Raw genomic sequence first — 19091 nt, 5'->3', positions numbered from 1 at the left:
TCTTGGCGCCATGGCCTAAACCAAACAGGAAGTCGGCCATTTTGAACATTTTGAATAATCGCGTAATTTTGGCGCAATTTATGCCATTCCTTTGGCAGTTAATACGAACCGTAACGTGCACCCAGGTGTGTTATACATCAAAATATGCGTCTCGATCCTGCGACTACGCGCATTACTTTTCTCTTTCAAAAGCGTTACCGTGGCGACGCTAGACGCCAAAAAGCGCGCCCCCCCCCTTCATCTGATTGGTCCATATTTGATAGTTCCCCAAAAGTCACCAAATTTTGCACCAAGACAGGCCTGGCGATAAATTTGATATTTCATGGTTTGTATTAATGGGCGTGGCAAGATAGCTCAACAGCGCCCCCTAGAATACTTTTCTCTGCCATAACTTTTGAATGGTTTGACATAGAGTCGTGGGTGGTGTCATCACATTCTGTATGGAGTCCTTGACCTTCATTGGCCTGAATTAGCCCCGCCCCTTCTTCTGATTGGTTGTCCCTTTTTTCTGCTATAACTTTTGAATGGTTTGACATAGGAAGTCGTGGGTGGTGTCATTTTTGATATGCTTATGGGGGGCGGTGGCCGTGAGTGCGAGGGCCCGTTCATCGCTGCTTGCAGCTTTAATTATTATTATTATTACTATATTATTATTGTTAGTATACTATACAATTATTATTATAGAATATGGATGGATGAATGGGATGCCTGGGTCTGGGCCCCTCCATTCTCGGGCCCGTGCGGGTGTCGCCCTGTTGGGAGGTTCCCTCTCTCCGGGCCCGTCTCCAGTCCCCCCCACTGCCCGTGCGGCGGGGTGCTCCTTTGGTCCTGGGGGGCTGCTTTTGTAGGGGCGGGGGCGCCTGCCCGCGTCGGCGGCCGGGGCGGCTCTGTCTCTCCGCGAAGGCTGGCCTCTCGCCAGGTGGGCCTGGGGGGTGAGGGCCTCCTGGCCACATGTCCGGCCCGTGCCGTGTGGTCTGGGTTCGCCTGGGTCCCGGTCCACTACCGCGGGATCCCTGGCTGCCTCTTCCCGTAGTCGTGGGGGCCCCGCCCGCGGGTCCCCTCGGCCGCTGGGAAGGGGAGGAGCTCGCTGGCGGTGGGTTGCCTCCCGCCCTCTTTTCACCCTCTGTGGGGTTGCGGGTGGCCTGGGTTCCGGGTTCTTCCTTGTCGGCCTCTGGTCTCTCGGGTGGCGGGGTTATAACCATATTTGAAATTTGCGCAGCTAATGCAGCTGGCTTCGCATAAGCTCCATTGTGCTTATTCCGCGACTTAAGCACAGCGCAGTCTTTTTTCCAATGACCTTTTTTGTGTCAGAAATTACAAACCTTGTCAGACTCTCGGCCAAAACCGCGGGGTTCAACAACACTACATCTATGGGTCAACACATAGTCATCTGCCAGCGCAGCAGCCTCTGCCGCCATCTTTACCTTCTGTTCATTTATGTACATTGCAATACGCTCTGGGACTGAGTTTTTAAACTGCTCACGCACAATCAAATTACCCAAATCATCAAAATCCTTCACATCTGACGCAGAACACCAGCAAGTGAAGTGAGTCACCAAATCACGGGCAAACTCCGGATATGGCTTATCCCCCTTTTTCCAATTTCTAAACCGCTGGCGGTAAGCCTCAGGGACTAATTCATATGCCTTGAGCACAACAGCTTTCACCTTTACATAATTGTTACTGTCACTTGTGGACAATGAGGAAAAAGCCTCCTGCGTGCGCCCAGTCAACAGACATTGCAGCAACACTATGCGGTCCGATTTAGCCCAGCCCCTCGCGTCTGCAACGCGCTCAAACAAAGTGAAAAAAATGTCCACCTCTTTCTCACTAAATTTAGGCACCAAACGCAAATTACGCAAAATATAGAAATAAATAAAGAATTATCACTGCTTTGAGCAGAGTCTTCACTCAATGACACGTTACACAATTTACCTTCCTTCATTAGACTCAGTTTCTCACACTCTAAGTCCAACTTAGCCCTTTCTGTTTGCTGCCTCATTTTTTCCAGTGCCAGTGCTTTGTCCAAATCTGCTTGTTGCCGACCCCTTTCCAACTCCAACTCCTTCTCTTTCTCTAACTTCATTTGCAACCGCAAAAATTCCTTCTGTTGTTCAAAATTTAAGGCCAAATCAGGAAGCAAAGCCTGAGAAAACAACCCCAGCTAAATTAATAGCCGGTGACGCTTGTGGAGGTGACAAAAATTCCATTTCATACAAATTGGTCTTTACAATAGCCTTAACATTTTCCTTCAGTCTTTTATCACCAACACATATTTTATAATGATCGGCTATCTTTACCAACTGATCTCTAGTACACTGGTCCAAAAACACCTCTGACGGAGCGGCAAGGAAATCCTCCACTCCTGCCATGACTAACACCGGACCAACACAACAACAGCAAACAGCCCCCCGGTAACAAGAAAATGTACAGTATTGGCCCAATTATTGCGCAACTTAGGCATAAGAGCACTTGAGCGTCCCCTCTAACTGCCTATCCCGATCTAAAATAACTCAACCCTAGTCTTCAGGGGCTACTGACAGCGGGTATTTATGCACTAAAACCCAGTAGTGTGGCAAAGCAACCAGCAAGCTGGCAACCCTGCCAAAAACCATGGACGTGCTCCCGAGACAACTGCTTCCAACCACTTTCACCCCACAACACAACGCTGTTCCTACAGGGGAGTCAGCTCAACAAACATTTGCGCAGCAAAAAGGCCAAAACTTACCATCCCTTGTACCGTGATTGTTATGCAGAAAGAAACACATTTGCACAAAGTGTCCCCATCGTCCCGCAGCACCACGTTACAAGGAACAAACAGGGAAAACAATTTCTCAACTCCCTACACCAGCTCCCCAAAACCCGAGCGCAAAAGAGGAATCCCCAATGCTGACGTCACAACACAGGGAACCCACTCAACCTACGTTAGCCTCCAGCTGGCCTGGAAGGCGTGAATTTGTAACAAAGCGCCCTACAAAATCAAACGCCAAACAGCGTCTTGCCAACTACAATTTTACACCTAAACCAAGTTAACAACAAATTAGACGAGCCCCCAATATGTTATGGTCCAGCTCTGAGACCATAGCAAAGGAGGGGAGCACACGTAGAGGATGAAATAAAAAGTAATTTATTTAAAAAAAAGGTTAAATCGTCCTTAACAAATGTTACGAGATAATAAGTCGAACAAATGAAACTGGCAGAAAACAAACTACCAGGTCAACTAAGATAATGCCAACCAAACTATACAGAAAATCAAAGAGAACTCCAAACAAAATGCAACGTGGTGCCAGGGGAAGAGGAGACCCAGACAACCAGGATGGGGCAGGTTTTATAGGAACAGGAGACAGTGGCCAGCTGCCTCCGATTCCTTGATGAGCACAACCACCCAGGAACCAGCACTCTGAAAGACAAAGGAGAGGACACACAGCAACAAATCCACACACAGACACACCCAAGTCCCAGCAGAGGCCCTGGGGCCGTCACACACACACACACACACACACACACACACACACACACACACACACACACACACACACATAGTCGCGGTAGCCTAGCCTAGCTGTAATTGGGACCTGGGATAGTTGCTGCTCGTGTTTCTGCCTGTTCTCGCGTCTTACTGTTTCTTGCAGATTTCCAGTGCTCGATGTACGCTTCCATGTGTGTTCTCGCGCCTTGGATTAGCAGCGGATGTCACTTAAAAAAAGTAAACAAAACTTGTTCAAATGTTCATAGTTGCTAACTATCAAATCAGACGTGCAGCCGGGGCTCAATCATTTGGCCAACACTTGCCCTGGGCATTTGCTCACAGCTTGTCACATGATCTAATGTGCTGTTTGACATTTATTGATCCCATCCGTCTCTCAGAATTGGTTCAGATGAAACCTACTTTGCTGAAGAGATTTTCATAGTGAATGTTTCCTGTTTCCTGACAGACCCACCAGTGCCTCTCCTCAAGACTGGCATGAATGTCCTCACTACAGCAGCGAGAGGCCTAATGAGTGTTTTTTCGATGAGAACCACACATCCATCTGGAGAGATTACAGTGTCCAACTGCGTTCCAGGGATCAGGATGTCCTCTATGATGAGCTCCTCTTCAATGTTCAGGACATCGGTGAGTTTACTGCCTCTACACTCAAACATGATAAGAGACTTGCAGGTTTTCCGCTGAAAATATCAGTCAAGTAGTAACCAAATCCTAAACTCAAGCTAATGATCATCTTACAGGTTAGCTTCTGTTTAACTGTGTCACCCTGAAAGACAAACAGGCACATTTTGTCTGATCTCTCTGACTAGTATGCATTCTTCTATATGCTTTGACACTGTTAAAGCATCATAGCAGTTGTAGTTGTTGTAGTGAAGACAGCTTTGATCATTCATGCCGTCCATCTCTTCACTGGTTTGTTTGGCCCAGATTCAGATGAAACTACATTTTACCATTATCTTACCTTTGTGCTGTTATGAATACAATATCCTTGCAACTGTTACGTGGGCTACCATTAAAGAGATATTTCAGATCCCTGGAAAACAAATGTAACTCATTTTTTATGATCCTTTTAATTTCTCTCTACTGCCAAAAGCACAACAAAGGTTTAAGTCATTTGCTGAAATATTATATTATTCCAAAAATATTAAGAAGATTCTTCACTGAAAAGCTGATCAAAATATATTTTTCTGCTCTTCAGTCCAACCAGATCCTCCTGTCAGCCTCAACTGGACTTTGCTGAACATGAGATTGACTGGCAGTTACTATGATATAATGTTGAGCTGGAAACCTCCACAGTCTGCAGACTTGCATATGGGGTGGATGACGCTGCAGTATGAGGTCCAGTACCGCAGTGCCAGTTCTCACCACTGGAAAACGGTGGGTGTCCATGAATCTGACGTACCGTATCTGGGTTTTCAATGGGAATGTTCTGCATTTCTTTGAGGGAAATGTTTCAAGATGAAATTGTGATATCGTGTGACTGTAGAGCGTTTGAACCTGTGTGTCTACACCACAGGCTGAGCTCGTGAAAGGCACACATCGCTCTCTTTTTGGGCTTCAGACTGATGTCAATCATGAAGTTCGCATCCGATGCAAAATGGTTGGTGCGAAAGACTTTGGAGATTTCAGCGACTCTCTATTCGTCCACATTCCTTCCAAAGGTAATGTTTGGAATGTGTTGTCTTGAAAAGATTGATATTTGTCCCCACAGTGAGATAATGATCCGTTTACTGTTTCAGTGTTGTAATTATTGTCTATAAAGTCTTTATTTTTATCACTGTATCTGCATTATCAATGTTGCATATCAATGTTGCCTGTATGACTTAAGGCAGACGGAACATTACTGGAGTCTACCTGTTTCCTTTCTTTCAATACAATTGTTGATTCTATAATCTGACCTTGACAGGGCAGCTTGGCCCGCTGCTCCAGTCACAATCTCCCTGGTGGAATGTAAATAAGTGGCTCTGCCCCCACTAGCCCTCCCCCTCTCTCAAAAACATCTGTGGACTTGTTTTCAGAACTGTACCGGGCCGTCTGATAACATCAAGGACAATGGCTGAGGAGCAGCTCTGGGGCGAAATTTTCACAGACTTACCGCTCACACACACACTTACTGAAAACCACACCCCCCCCCCCCCCATCTTCAACGCCTTCCCTGGCTCCCTTCTTATCAGCCCCCCTGACACGGTCGCCGGGTTTGAGCGCCACGAAGGCCGCGGCCCTCACTTGGATGAACTGTGCCGGGATCCCCCCCATTTTATCTTTTTTGCACCTTGACACTAGGTATTAATACACAGTGATGATACCTTTTTTTTTCTCTCCTCCTCCATCCCAGTGTCATCCTTCCTCTAAAAAATGGCGCCCGTAGTAATGGTGCCATCGGTGTGAACCGGAGTCAAGTTCTCTCGTCTGATTTATGTCTGACTTGGCAATAAAGCTTTTTCTGATGTAAATCAAATCACGTGTGGTTGTTTTAAAATAATATTTCTTTTCATTTGTCTGTCCTATTTTCACCAGTTTCAAGATTCCCAGGGATGGCTTTGATCATCATTGGAGCATTGTGTTCCCTTTTAGATCCTTACCCTTTCTGCCAGAGTCAGGTGTTGATTTAAAATTGTATTACTTGCGTATAAAGCCCAAAACGGCTTAGCTCCGCATTATTTGCAAGACCTGATAGTGCCTTATGTTCCTGTCAGAGCTCTCCGTTCTCAGAGTGCAGGTTTACTTGTAGTTCCTAGAGTATCTAAATGTAGATTTGGAGGGCGGGCGTTCTGCTATCAGGCGCCACTACTATGGAACCAACTTCCAATCTGGGTTAAGGAGGCTGACACCACCTCCACCTTTAAAACTAAACTTAAAACATTTCTGTTTAGTAAAGCCTATAGTTAGTGTTTAGTAAACCTCTAGCTGGTGTTGGTAAATCTCTAGGTAGTGTAAACTTTAGTGTGTCAGAGTCGCTCCTGTGGTTTCTTGTGCTGGCCCCCCCTTCTCCTCCCTTTTCTCTCTTTTGTCCATGTTGCAGCATCCTTTGCCGGACACCGGAACCTGCAGGTGGTCGTGGGTGGCTTGTAGCTTGCATTACGGAGTACAAGTCTTTCCCCGACCCTGCACCCCAACCTGGGACTTGCTGATTGGGCCGGAGCTTCGGGAGCTGCGTGCTGGCCTGCGGTCCCCACCCCTGGTCATCCCGTTGCTGGCCCCCCCTTCTCCTCCCTTTTCTCTCTTTTGTCCTGCAGGTGGCCGTGGGTGGCTTGTAGCTTGCATTACGGAGCACAAGTCTTTTCCTGACCCTGCACCCCAACCTGGGACTTGCTGATTGGGCCGGAGCTTCGGGAGCTGTGTGCTGGCCTGCGGTCCCCACCCCCGGTCATCCCGTTGCTGCTTCCACCTGCCTGCTGTGCTGTTGCCGTCCCTGACCCAATAGTCTGGCCCTCGGCAGGAGGGTCCCCCCTGATGAGCCTGGTCCTGCTCAAGGTTTCTTCCCTCCTAAAGGGGAGTTTTTCCTTGCCACTGTTTGGCTTAAGGTTTTTCTCCCACTAGGGGAGTTTTTACCTGCCATTGTTTATGTAATAACTGCTCGGGGGTCATGTTCTGGGTATGGGTCTCTGTAAAGCGTCTAGAGGCAACTCTGTTGTATTAGACGCTATATAAATAAAATTGAATTGAATTGAATTGAATTAGCAATAAATGTGTTGTGAAACGGTTGCCGGACCCAGATGTAAGAGAGAGTAGGAGGCAGGAGTTTCAAAAAAGCAGGATTTATTTAATGTAAACAAAAAGCGCTGCTTAACAGGATACAAAAAAACTAGAGTTTAACACAAGAATCAAAAACTACAAAACCAGGCTTGGGAAAAACACAGAGGGAGGAAACAATACGGACCAGCAGGGAGCAAGGGAAAGACAAGACCAGATATACACAAGGGTTAATGAGACACGTGCAGACGATTAGGGCCGATGGGAAACAGTAACGTCAAACCAGAACTTAAACACAAGGACACAGGCTTCAAAATAAAACAGGACATGTCAAACCCTGACATTACCCCCCCCCCCCCCCCCCCCCCCCCCCCTTAAGGTACAGATCCCAGATGTTCCAAAAATGTCCGGGACCACCACTGGAACAGCGACGGGTGCGTCCGGGACCACCACTGGAACAGCGACGGGTGCATCCGGGACCACCACTGGAACAGCGACGGGTGCATCCGGGACCACCACTGGAACAGCGACGGGTGCGTCCGGGACCACCACTGGAACAGCGACGGGTGCGTCCGGGACCACCACTGAAACAGCGACGGGTGCGTCCGGACTCCGGGACCACCACTGGAACAGCAACGGGTGCGTCCGGGACCACCACGGGAAAAGCGACGGGTGCGTCCGGGACCACCACGGGAGCAGCAATGGGTGCGTCCGGGACCACCTCGGGAACAAGCGGGGCCTGACGCCGCTGTCGTTCCCCTTTGGGCTGAAAACGCCTGGGCCCGCCTCAAGCCAGGCGTGTTCCCCAGAAGGGGGGGAAGAAGCTGGGGTGCGTCCGGGACCACCTCGGGAACAGGAAGAGGTGCTCCCAGGACCCCACCGGAACAGGCTGGAGCTGGCGACAGGTCCCTGTCCTTTTCACCATACGGGGCAAGAACTCCACTTTGTCGGCGTAGAAGAACTCCAACAGATCCAAACTTTCTCTGCTGGGTCCATGCTGGTTGGTCCGTTCTGTTGTGAAATGGTTGTACTCGGACCCAGATGTAGGAGAGAGCAGGAGGCAGGAGTTCCAAAAAGGCAGGGTTTATTTAATGCAAACAAAAAATGCTGCTTAACAGGATACAAAAAACTAGAGCTTAACACAAGAATCAAAAACTACAAAACCAGGCTCGCAGAAAACACAGAGGGAGGAAACAATACGGACCAGCAGGGAGCAAGGGAAAGACGACCAGATATACACAAGGGTTAAGGAGACACGTGCAGACGATCAGGGCCAATGAGAAACAGGAACATCAAACCAGAACTTAAACACAAGGACACGGGCTTCAAAATAAAACAGGAAATGTCTAACCCTGACATTATGCACCTTTTCTTTTGTGCAGGCTTCATATATCTTTAACAAATAGAAATTCTGTATTGCAAAATGTGCTTCAGGTGAAACCGACTCCCGGACACTCATCTGATATGAGTTAAAACAGGACCAAACCAGAGAAAAAATTATTACTTGGTAGGCAGAGGTGTCAAAGATGTATAATTGAATCAGTGAATGAACAAGTTTTTGTTGGGACTATGAAAATGCAGGGATATCTTGAAAAATTTGACAAGAAAAATACCTTATATGCTCTCTGTGGGAATATGGCTGCACAGAAGGTTATCAAAGTCAGATAAACCCATTAAAGTTATTCTATGCAGTCTTCCTAGAGCTAGCAAGATTTGAAAGTGGCGCTTCCTCTAAGCCCCGCCCCCCCGCCCCCACCCACGAGCGCTCCGTCCAAAGCCTCGCCCCCACAAACACGAACGCGCATAGGATTATTAAACATTTTGGACAGACATTTACAGCAAAACTACCCCATGTCTCATTCACCTGTAAGCGAGGCCGGTTTTAGGGGGGGCTGTGCCCACCCAAACGTGCCCACCGGCGTCTCCATCCCGGAGAGCGTCGATGAACGGCACGGCAGCGCGCTGCGGTGCTGCAGGCTCTAAAGCGTCAGGGCGTCAAAGCATTCCATTTAAAAGACTCTGTCGTCTTTTATCTGTTCAAACATGCATGCATAGCAGCATTACTGAATATTGTCCTTTGTGTGTTTGAATGCATGCCTGAAATGCAGTTATTCAGATTTTCTTCTGTTATTACTTTGTTCTAACAGGAAAGTCCAGTTAATCTTTGCAAAGAAGCAACAAAATACTTTTTAGAATTACACTCCTGTGTATTGCATTTGGAAGTTTTTCTTTTATTTATTCTCAGTTTTGTAGCGTTGACACACACATGCATTTGACATGTTTGACTGAAGCCTGTTAAAGCTGTATATGTGCAGTCCACATATGTTTTCAGTTTATGCAGGAAGTAAATCATGTCTGTTTCTGTGGGAGTGTGGTTCTAAGTAAAGCCAAAACAAATAGATTATTCCACGACAGTGGATGGAATGAACTCCCTGACTGCAGCTTTCTCCTGGCACCCACTAGAAGGACTTCCAGGAACATTCTGATGGTCGGCCTGCAGCCTGGTCGCTCACAAGAACTGAGTTGTAGTTATTATCCCATACTTTAGTGATTTTCTGGTGCAACAGTAATTTATAAGAGTGGCAGCTAAGAAAATAGATCAAGTTTTAATGAAAAAAGGTGTGATTAGATGTATAATTCTCCTCTCTTTCTCTCTCTTTTCCCTGTTCTTTCTTTCCTTACAGTCCTCCCACAGCAACAACCACACTTCACTGGATGTGTCTCCACCAACATGGAAACATTTCGGTGCAGTTGGAATGTTGGCGCTTTCCAGAACCTCTCGGAGCCAGGAGATTTGCGCATTTTCTACATCAAGACAAAGTGAGGGGAAAGACTTCTTCATTGTTAACAGATATGTTTGTACTTTTCTGCGCTTTTGAAATTAATCTGAGATGACGGATCAAGTCAAAGGTTTAATTTTCAAAGAGATAAAGTATAAACTTGTTTGGGAAAAAAAAGGAAGATAACACATTGAGACAGCATTAGATATGATCTCTGAGGGTTTGAGATTTGGTATTCCAGTAAAGAGAACCTGATCAAGTTATGCCAAGATAATAACAAAAAAAAAAGTTTTAGAGAAAATGTTATGTATTGTTGTGCAACATAGAGGGGCTCTGTTCCAGGTATCAAGAGTTATTAATAATTTTATTCAACAATTATTAATAATTAATAAAGTAGACTATTTATCACATTTAATTATCAAAATGATTTAATCCTCGGGGCACCACCTGGTTTTCCAGGAAAGATGATAACTATAACAGCAGAAATCAGTCTCAAAGATTAAGGATTATTCCACCAGAATAACAGTAAGGGCTATTATTTCTGGTGAATAATGTTGAAGGCCAAAGTTCGGCACTAGCTCTGTCAAACAGCCATTGTGACAAGAATATGTGTAAAACATCAGAATTTATTCACATCCAGGTGTCAAGCAGATGGTAAAAGCGACACCATTGAATAAATCCTGATGGTACACTACGTTAAAACATAAAACACTAATTATAAAAAAAAACAACAATAAAACGTTAACTTCATGAATGGAAAAAGAAATCAAAACAATAAACACGTGATACAAAACGATCATCCATGTCATCCATGTCATCCAAAACAACGTGGCTGCACGTGGCCGACAAAACATTTAAAGATGGCGGCGCCCTGTGGTATTTAAAGATGGTGGCGCCCTCGCCACGCCACATGCAATCAGACCGGATGACGAACACGGCATTTAAACCGTGAATAACTGGCGAAGATGGTGCCAAAAGATGGCGCAAAAATAAACAAACATTAATAATGCCGGTAGTTGTCGGCGTTACACAGTAATATGCGTGCAGTAACTTCATTAAACACAAGTTTAGCTCTGAACTGCTCTAGATTAAACTGATCGCCCAAAACACATAAACCTCACGCCTCCCGGTCTCCGGATCTGGGGCTGCGGGCTCTGTCAGGGGTGATCAGGTTTCTGCCAGGGTTTTCTCGTGGGAGAGCTTTGTTTCGGCTCGGCTCCACCATGCGGCTCGGCTCGGCTCAGTTCCTCTGTCCTGCGGGGATCCCACGGGCAGATTGCTTCTGCAGGGGTCCTCCCAGCCGCTTGGCTCCTCTCTTGTTCTTAACTGAAAAGAAAAGACAGTCTTGCAGCGTGCAACAGCCGGGGCGATCTCTCCGATCACGGAGCATCTTGACGCGGCCTCCAGGTGCGGGACAGTCCACTGTAATCAGGGCTGCTCCCGTTTCATCACCGAGGTGCGGGCTTCACGGACGTAGGAGAATCTGCTTCTCGGGCTGATCTGGACGCGCTGCCGGAGGATCGGAACCTCCTGGTGAAAGAACTAAAAAAAGGTTAGTAGCAGAGGGAGAGAGGAAGCGCTGCAGCGGAGCAGTGTCTATTACAACAAAAGTTATCTCTAGGCGCTTTCCAGAGATTCAGTTCAGGTGCAGACAAAAGCAAGCAGAACCCCCCCCCCCAAAAGATGTGGTCTCAATCAGAATTTTATTTTGCATCCCTGCTTCATTATGCAAATGCGGGGCATTGTCTTGAAAGGCCCATTTCACAACACAGCGACAGAGACATGACACAGCGGAATATTGTGGTCCCTTCAGTTATGGAAGCTGAACGTGTTGTCGTAACTCTGGCCGGAAGCGGACCCCTTAACACTTCAACAGACTTCAGTTCCCCTGATTTACACAACGGATCAGAAATGCACACAGACATAAAATCCCCTAGATCATATCAACATTAAACCTCCACAAGTGTGTCCATGTCTGTGGTTTAATATGCGTTTTGATACATTAGAGAAAATATATTCAAAGGGTGATGTGGTCTTTTCAGGGTGTTTGGGTTTTTTCTTGGATTTTTCACTTAAAAAAAGTAAACAAAAGTTGTTCAAATGTTCATAGTTGCTAACTATCAAATCAGACACAAATCATTTGGCCAATACTTGCCCTGGGCATTTGCTCACAGCTTGTCACATGATCTAATGTGCTGTTTGACATTTATTGATCCCATCCATCTCCCAGAATTGGTTCAGATGAAACCTACTTTGCTGAAGAGATTTTCATAGTGAATGTTTCCTGTTGCCTGACAGACCCACCAGTGCCTCTCCTCAAGACTGGCATGAATGTCCTCACTACAGCAGCGAGAGGCCTAATGAGTGTTTTTTCGATGAGAACCACACATCCATCTGGATATATTACAGTGTCCAACTGCGTTCCAGGGATCAGGCTGTCCTCTATGATGAGCTCCTCTTCAATGTTCAGGACATCGGTGAGTTTACTGCCTCTACACTCAAACATGATAAGAGACTTGCATGTTTTCCGCTGAACACATCAGTCAAGTGTAACCCACCTAGGTTTCTGAACTTATTGTTGTGGAACGGTGCAGTTCCCTGGCCGACCAGAGGGTGGCACGTCCGCTACCCACGAGTACCCAGTCAGCCTCTGTTCACTCTCTTTTCGGCAGAAGTCATTGCCAAGAGCACACAGCTTACCAACTGAGAACTCCCGGGTGTTACATTGTGTGAGGATTCAGCTGGAAAGGAGAGCCTCTGTTAGCTCTAATGGGTTTTTTACTCAGACCGAGTCGATTGAGATCTGAACTTAATGTTCAGTGGCGAGCCAGTTTAAATTGAAGATTGACTGTGGAGGAACCAGCAACGCGGTGTGGCCAGCCGCAGGATCCATCTGCAGAGCACAGCATCGTCGATTCCCTCTTCATTAACAGACAGATAAGACTAACACTCAAAATCTACCCGGGTAGTTCAAACACAGACATTAAAGAACACACACTCATACACAAGAAGACCTTTGCTTCTTTCCTTAAAGGAGCAGTACACATTGGACATTGAACTCTTTATTTTGAAGAAATCTCCATTTTATTTTACTTATTTTTATGGGCCCATTTATTGTGCATTTGTGCACACTAGGAAGCCGGTGTCGGTGCTTTTTTTTCCCACCTGCTTTTTTTTCCCACCTGCTTTTTTTTATCGGAGGTCTCCCGTACGTGATGACGTTCCGTCTTGTGATTGGCTTTTGACCGTTTGCGTGAAAAGACCAGGAACAGAGTGACTACAGCAGCCGAGAGAGAGAGAGAGAGAAGTCATTGAAAGAAGGTCGTGTCGTGAACAGCAGTTACAGCAGCATTTATTACTGATATTTACTGATTACTGATTATTATTACTGATAATTCTGATAATTCCTTGTATATGTTTCTTCTCCCTTTTACCTCCACTATGATCTGCTGCTTCTGACTTTACAGAAGTGTATGTCTCTATATGTTCTCATTGTTGAATCTGTAAATGTCTAAGCAAAATAGTCATAATACATTATATAAATATAATTAAAAAAATGTAACGTCAACTAAGCGCTCACTGATTAATCCGCAATTGCCAAAAAAGACGTTTTGAATGTGAAGACATGGTGAAAAACTACCTTCCTAGCTTAAAATGGCAAAAAAATACCATCGCGGGGAAAAAATGCACACTTCCGGGGAAAATATTTCAGCCCGATACAATCTGGTACTCACACCGGCTTAGGTAGGCAGGGTTTGTAAACTCATGTTTATTATTTTGTAAACAATACATTTGAATTCAAACCATTCCGTTGTGTGTGTGTGTGATATTTCTGCTGACACAGGTTTTCAGGCTCTAAAGTCGTTCCTAGACCTTACTGATACTGGTTCAATAAATATTATCTATATACTTACCTTCGGTAACCGTTACACAAGTAGTAACCAAATCCTAAACTCAAGCTAATGATCATCTTACAGGTTAGCTCCTGTTTAACTGTGTCGCCCTGAAAGACAAACAGGCACATTTTGTCCAATCTCTCTGACTAGTATGCATGCTCCTATATTCCGTCTAAAGCCTGAATTATGGTTCCCCGTTAAACCAACGCAGAGCCTACGCCGTTGCCGTGACGCTGTCATGAATCCTTCGGACTTTTCCGTCACTCCATTTCGCCGCGGTGCAGTACCCCCCCAGAGCACTAGATACTTTTGTTTAGCTTCCGTTTTTTCCGGTCACAGTGAATCAAAGAGATAGGGACAACTAAAAACCAAAACAACCCCCCAAAATAAATCACACACACGAAGAAAAGAGCGCTGAAAGTTCACGACTGCTTCACGAACCGGAACCGGAAATGCGTTGCTACCAAGCAAACCAATCACAGCCCTCTCGGTCTGCGTTGGGTCCGCGCCGCCTCGACTCGTAGTCCCATTTTTTGGGAGGTGCACGTCAGGCTACGGCGTAGGCTACGGAGAGATTCCGGCATACCCTACGGCGTAGGTTTAACGCAGAACCATAATTCAGGCTTAAGCTTTGACACTGTTAAAGCATCATAGCAGTTGTAGTTGTTGTAGTGAAGGCAGCTTTGATCATTCATGCCGTCCATCTCTTCACTGGTTTGTTTGGCCCAGATTCAGATGAAACTACATTTTACCATTATCTTACCTTTGTGCTGCTGTTTTGTTATGAATACAATGTCCTTGCAACTGTTACGTGGGCTACCATTAAAGAGATATTTCAGATCCCTGGAAAACAAATGTAACTAATTTTTTATGATCCTTTTAATTTCTCTCTACTGCCAAAAGCACAACAAAGGTTTAAGTCATTTGCTGAAATATTATATTATTCTATAAATATTAAGAAGATTCTTCACTGAAAAGCTGATCAAAATATATTTTTCTGCTCTTCAGTGCAACCAGATCCTCCTGTCAGCCTCAACTGGACTTTGCTGAACATGAGCGTGACTGGCAGTTACTATGATATAATGTTGAGCTGGAAACCACCACAGTCTGCAGACGTGGAGATGGGGTGGATGACGCTGCAGTATGAGGTCCAGTACCGCAGTGCCAGTTCTTACCACTGGAAAACGGTGGGTGTCCATGAATCTGACGTACCTTATCTGGGTTTTCAATGGGAATGTTCTGCATTTCTTTGAGGGAAATATTTGAAGATGAAATTGTAATATCGTGTGACTGTGGAGCGTTTGAACCTGTGTGTCTACACCACAGGCTGACCTCGTGAAAGGCACACATCGCTCTCTGTTTGGGCTTCAAACTGATGTCAATCATGAAGTTCGCATCCGATGCAAAATGCTTGCTGGGAAAGACTTTGGAGATTTCAGCGACTCTGTATTTGTCCACATCCCTTCCAAAGGTAATGTTTGGAGTGTCTTGAAAAGATTGATATTTCTCCCCACAGTGACATAATGATCCGTTTACTGTTTCAGTGTTGTAATTATTGTCTATAAAGTCTTTATTTTAATCACTGCACCTGCATTATCAATGTTGCATATCAATGTTGCCCGTATGTAAAACAAAGCACGTGTGGTTGTTTTAAAATACCATAGCCTTCCCAGTCGACGAGGTATTGGAGCCCCGGCCACGACGGCGGGAACGCAGCAAGCGATGAACAGTGTATGCTGGTCCTCCATCGATGAGGCGGTGGAGGAGGAGTGGGGGGCACCAGTGGGCTCCCCAAAACTGGCTTGACCCGAGAGACATGGAAGGTGGGGTGGATGCGCATGGTCCGGTGGAGTTGAAGTCTCACTGCGGCGGGGTTAAGGACCTTCAGGATGGGGAAAGGGCCGATGAACCTGGGAGCCAACTTCTTAGATTCCACCCTGAGAGGGAGGTCCCGGGTGGAGAGCCAGACCTTCTGGCCAACCTGGTAGGTCGGCGCTTGAGTGCGGCACCGGTTCGCCGACAAGCAATAGCGGTCTGAGGCTCGGAGAAGGGCTGCTCGAGTTTAGGTCCAGGTCCGGCAACAGCGACGGATGAAGGCCTGGACGGAGGGGCAGGTGATATCTCCCTCAAGTGCCAGGAAGAGTGGGAGTTGGTACCCGTAGCAGCATTGAAAGGGCGAGAGACCGGTGGCTGAGCTGGTGAGGGAGTTGTGGGCGTACTCGGAGTTGCTGGGACCAAGAAGAGTGGTTCCGTGACACCATACAGCATAGTGCCGTCGAAGATAGAGGTGAACTGCGGACCCCGGTCCGAGACCACATCTATGGGAAAACCATGGCGACAGAAGATGTGGAGCAGGACCAGCTGAGAAGTCTCCTTGGCAGAGGGGAGTTTGAGAAGCGCTGAACCGGTCAACAACTGTGAGAATGACAGTGTTTCCACCAGAAGGGGGAAGACCAGTGACAAAGTCCAGGGAGATATGGGACCACGGGCGCGGAGGCACCGGGAGCAGATGCAGAAGCCCAGCACGGGACTGATGAGAGGGCTTGTTTTGGTTGCAAACAAGACAGGCATTGATGTACTCACGAGTGTGCTCCTCCAGCCTGGCCCACAAGAAGTGTTGCTTCAGAACATCGCAAGTCCTCCGGATGACAGGAAAGCTTGGAGGCATGAGCCCACTGGAGGACATCCGATCTCAGACCTGGAGTAACAAAGAGACGGTTAGGGGGACAGACGATGGGACCAGGCTGGTTCTCCCCCGCAGCTCTCACTCTCTTCTCTGCCTCCCAGGCCAGGGAAGCAATCACACAGGGGGAAAGGAGGATAAGGGTCGGCCTCTTCCCTACACTCCCCCTCCCCCAGGAACTGCCACGACAAAGCATCAGGCTTGACATTCCGGGATCCGGGGCGATAAGAGAGGGAGAAGTTGAACCGGGTGAAGAAGAGGGACCAGCAGGCCTAGCGGGAGTTTAGTCTCTTGGTGGTCCAGATGTACTCCAAATTTTTTGTGATCGGTCCACACCAGGAACAGTAGTCGGGTCCCCTCCAGCCAATGGCGCCACTCCTCCAGGGCCAGCTTGACGACCAGCAGCTCCCGGTTGCCAATGTCGTAGTTCCTCTCAGCAGGGGACAGTTGTCGGGAGAAGAAGGCACAGGGATGGAGCTTCTGATCCGAAGCAGCCCGCTGAGACAGGACGGCTCCCACGCCAATATCGGAGGCATCCAATTCCACGACGTACTGACGGTCAGGGTCAGGAACCTGAAGGATGGGCGCCTACGTGAAGCGTGCCTTGAGGGTCTGGAAGGCCTCGTCAGCCGCAGGGCTCCAGCGGAAAGGCACCTTGGTGGATGTGAGTGCTGTAAGGGGGGTGGCAACAGTGCTGTAGTTGCGGATGAAGCGGCGGTAGAAATTGGCGAAGCCCAGGAAACGTTGCAGGTGCTTGCGGGAGTCCGGGATGGGCCAGGACGTGACTGCCGAGACCTTGGACAGGTCCATCTGCAGGCTTCCCGAACCCACGATGTAACTCAAGAAGGAGACAGATGAGGCGTGAAACTCGCATTTCTCGGCTTTGATGCAAAGGGAGTTCTCGAGGAGGTGCTGGAGAACCACCTGAACATGATTGACGTGCTCCTCACGAGACTTGGAGAAGATAAGAATGTCGTCCAAGTACACAAATACAAAACGGTAGAGCATGTCTCGGAGCACCTCATGAACCAGGGCTTGGAAGACGCGGGGGCGTTGGTGAGACCGAAGGGCATCACCAGGTATTCGTAGTGGCCGGTGGGGTTGTTGAAGGCAGTCTTCCACTCATCACCTTCCCGGACGCGGACCAGATAGTAGGCGTTGCAAAGATCTAGCTTGGTGAAGATGGTGGCCCCCTGGAGGAGCTCGAAGGCTGAGGAGACGAGGGGTAGTCGGTAGCGATTCTTGATGCTTGATGTCGTTTAGGCCCTGATAATCAATGCATGGCCTCAGTGTCTTGTCTTTCTTTTCGACAAAGAAGAAGCCTGCCCCCGCAGGAGATGAAGAGGGCCGGATGATGCCTGCTGCCAGAGAGTCATTAATATAGGCTTCCATAGCCTCTCTTTTAGGGCGTGACAGAGAGTCCCGCCCTTGGGTGGCGTGGTCAATGTCAATGTCAATTTTATTTATATAGCACATTTAAAAACGACCGAGGTCGACCAAAGTGCCGTACAGTGTACATTTAAAATGAAACAATACCAAAAGAAAATACAGTACAGAGTGTAGAAACAATAAAATCACTAACGTACTAGGATGGTCAATAAAATAGTAATAAAAACACAAATGTAGCTTACCACCACTGGTGAGAATGTGTATGGATGAATAATGATTTCTGTAAAGCGCTCTGGGTGCCTAGAAGAGCGCTATATAAATCCAAGTCATTATTATTATTATTATTATTACCGTACACCAAAAGCCAAAGAAAAGAAATACGTTTTCAAAAATGAGTTAGAAACTTCTAGGGATTTAATGTTTAGTGGCATGCTATTCCACAGCTTAGGGGCAGCCACCGCAAAATCTCGGTCACCTTTGGTTTTGAGCCTGGATTTTGGGACGTCTAAGAGCAACTGACTTGACGACCTCAGTGCTCTGGCTGGTGTGTGAGTGTGGAGAAGTTCAGTAAGGTATTGGGGTGCCAAGCCATTCAGTGATTTAAAAACAAACAGCTAAATCTTAAAATCAATTCTGTAGTCAACAGGAAGCCAGTGCAGGGAGGCCAGAACCGGGGTAATGTGGTCACGCTTTCTAGTGCCAGTCAAAAGTCGAGCAGCAGCATTCTGCACCAGCTGCAGGTGTCGCACAGAACGCTGGTCTAAGCCCACATACAAAGAGTTACAGTAGTCTAGCCGTGACGTAATGAAGGCGTGAATGACCCTCTCCAAATCTTTAGGAGATAGGTAGGGCTTTACTTTGGCCAGGAGCCTTAACTGAAAAAAGCACCTTTTACTGCAGACCCAATCAGTCTATCGAATTTAAAATCACTATCAAAAGTGACACCAAGGCTTTAAATAAAATAATTCATTTTGGAACCAAGGGGGCCCAGAGTATCAACAGAGTCGTTAAAAACAGCGGGATGTCCAAACACAATAACCTCTGTTTTATTTTCATTGAATAAATTTCAAGAAAATTCAAGAAATTTAGTTCCATCCAAACCTTAATGTCCTTAAGACAAGCTAGTAGAGGCTGCAGAGAGTCCTTACACTAATTTTAAAGGA

The 19091-nt window shown here is 46.9% G+C and overlaps 1 protein-coding gene across 1 annotated transcript in view; it reads left to right on the top strand.

Annotated features, from left to right (window-relative positions):
* LOC133455455 (growth hormone receptor-like) overlaps window positions 1–19091 on the top strand; it is a 61866-nt gene that overhangs the window by 17988 nt on the left and 24787 nt on the right. The window contains exons 4-10 of the mRNA XM_061734514.1: window positions 3936–4114; window positions 4686–4864; window positions 5004–5148; window positions 9865–10000; window positions 12259–12437; window positions 14865–15043; window positions 15183–15327. Of these exons, the coding sequence (XP_061590498.1) occupies window positions 3936–4114; window positions 4686–4864; window positions 5004–5148; window positions 9865–10000; window positions 12259–12437; window positions 14865–15043; window positions 15183–15327 (1142 nt within the window). The remainder of the gene's footprint in view (window positions 1–3935; window positions 4115–4685; window positions 4865–5003; window positions 5149–9864; window positions 10001–12258; window positions 12438–14864; window positions 15044–15182; window positions 15328–19091) is intronic.

Source organism: Cololabis saira, chromosome 11, assembly GCF_033807715.1.
Source record: "Cololabis saira isolate AMF1-May2022 chromosome 11, fColSai1.1, whole genome shotgun sequence".
Classification (NCBI taxonomy): domain Eukaryota; kingdom Metazoa; phylum Chordata; class Actinopteri; order Beloniformes; family Belonidae; genus Cololabis; species Cololabis saira.
Note: the sequence above shows the minus strand (reverse complement) of the source record. Positions and strands in the feature narration are given on the sequence as shown.